The sequence below is a fragment of the Tigriopus californicus genome, chromosome 6, assembly GCF_007210705.1.
Source record: "Tigriopus californicus strain San Diego chromosome 6, Tcal_SD_v2.1, whole genome shotgun sequence".
In the NCBI taxonomy this organism is placed as follows: Eukaryota; Metazoa; Arthropoda; class Copepoda; order Harpacticoida; family Harpacticidae; genus Tigriopus; species Tigriopus californicus.
The window spans coordinates 3,602,275-3,604,356 of record NC_081445.1 but is presented as its reverse complement, the minus strand read 5'-3'; the positions used below and the strand labels follow the sequence as shown (position 1 = coordinate 3,604,356).

At 41.5% G+C, this 2,082-nt stretch overlaps 1 protein-coding gene across 1 annotated transcript in view; it reads right to left on the bottom strand.

Annotated features, from left to right (window-relative positions):
- Positions 1-925: 925 nt before the first annotated feature.
- The window catches only part of LOC131881712 (uncharacterized), a gene marked incomplete in the record, with an annotated part of 5,586 nt that continues 4,429 nt past the window's right edge, over positions 926-2,082 (bottom strand). The window contains 2 exon segments of the mRNA XM_059228655.1: positions 926-1,205; positions 1,277-1,894. Of these exon segments, the coding sequence (XP_059084638.1) occupies positions 1,081-1,205; positions 1,277-1,894 (743 nt within the window).

Sequence of the window (2,082 nt, the reverse complement as noted above, 5' to 3'; positions counted from 1 at the left end):
CTAAGTTGTGTTTCTTCAAGGGAATAGTGAGGATTTCTCATTATTTCTCTTAATGGTACTCTTACTTAAAGTATATTACTTCAAAATAGGCTTGGAAATCCTTTTTAGTTCTTCTCAATTCAGCTAAGTGGCGCCTCCTGCCGAACCTCGCGCGTCTCTGCATTCAGGGTCTCTAGGGGATATAGCCTTGAGAAGCACTGAACAAACATTCTAGGTCCGGCTCACATCTTGATGTAGTACGTTTTCTGATGGAGAAACGGCTTTTCATTCCAAATGCTTCCATTCAAAGTGCTTTACACTTTCATCAATACAACGTTTTCAATCTGCATTAGACCACGAACTTCTAGAAATATGGACTGTTAACGAGCTTCCCGCTAAATGGGCCTGCTCTTGGTCATACCAACTCTGAGCCACTTTTCGAATTTAAGTTATCATATAACGAATGTAGATCTCTCCAATGAAAGGTAGGTCAGTTTTATATCCTTTACTTGTAAAATGGTTGATATCAAAGTTATATTGTCAAAAGCTTAGATAGCTGACCAAGAGCAGGCCGAAAATTTGAATTTTATGTTGTGCTTACTACAAAACTTTGGACATTTCTCCTGAGTGCCTTGAAGTTCGTGAGTACAAGTCTCCGAATGTGGGCCCCTAGGCTTGGCCTTTCCAGTTTCATGGGATATGCAAAGTAATGTCCATGATGATCATGTAATAGGGGGCAATAATGCATATCAACTGTTAAGGTGTGCCAAGTGTATGTGGAATCTTTAATAAAATGACAGTTATACTCAATCAATTTTGATGGAAAAAAGGTCAATTTGTGAAAGGCTTATTCGACAATTCTTAACAGCTGTTCCTTGCCAACCTCCGTTCGCAGACTTCACAGTACAAATTACACTGTAGACCAAACGCTAATAAGTGTTCAAAATTCGCACTAATTATGCTGTATATCTATTATATACAAAAGAAATTTAAACGAACATCATTTATGTAGATCGGATCTCAATTTCGCTTTATGTTATCACATCATCTGCAATGAGTTTGCTTGTCAAATATTCTCGTATGCCAAGTAGGAAACCGCAATCAAGGCTTGAGCATGAGCGAATGAATTGCGATCATGGCAATGCAGACCTGAACGAAACTTGGCACAATGATCACCCCAACATTTTCTGTCTCAGGTTCAACCACGGGTTCGTTAATTCTGGTATCTAAAAAAGATGAAAGAATACTTTCTAATATCGAATCGAACGAAATGTGATGATTCAAGGTTCAAGCTCACCTGGATTAGAATTAGTCTCCGCTTCCGGTTCGTCGTTGGCGTTAGGTTCGCTAGCATTAGAACCATCAGCAGAAGTTTCTCCAGCTGGCAACCTTGTGGGTGATTTCGCGGAAATTGTGGCTGAATTGGTTGATTGTTTTTTTGTAGTGCTTTTTTGAGTTGGTGTTGAAGTTGTTGCTTTGGTAGTGGTTGTTGTTGTTTGGGTGTTTGTGACTGCGGATTCGGTACCTGGCTTGTTATTCAAGACCTCATCACTTGGGCGAGGAGTAGTCTTTATGGAGGAGCAGTCAGAGACTTGTTTGGGATCCGCTTGGCCTCCAGATTTAATTTTTATTGGTTTCAGTTGAAGCATAGCACCAGACTTGCCGACGCAAATGGGAAACTGTTCACCCCCATTGACTCCTAGATTCGCATTGGAGAGCTGTCTTGATGAGGATTGACCAAACAGTGCTTCAAGGTCCCTCTGAACGGTGCTGTCCTGTATATCTGGAACCTCGCCAACGAACGTGTCCCGATCAAGGAAGTCATGCACCAAATTATCCGATTGTCTCTTGGCCCTCATCCTTGACGCATCAAGTGATCGACGCTTGCGTTTAAAGTCCGTGGAACTATCATCGTCTTGANTTGGAGTTGGAACGATGGAAGCGAGATCATTCGCTGCAGGATCGATGATCACCTTGACAAATGCCAAATCTCCGACATTTCTGGCATCAAAGCTCTCTTTGAAGCATGTGGTGATGATTCTCTCCAAAATGAGAGTAGTGCCACGGTCATTCTCAGACGATTTTTTTAGCTGCAAAAACCAT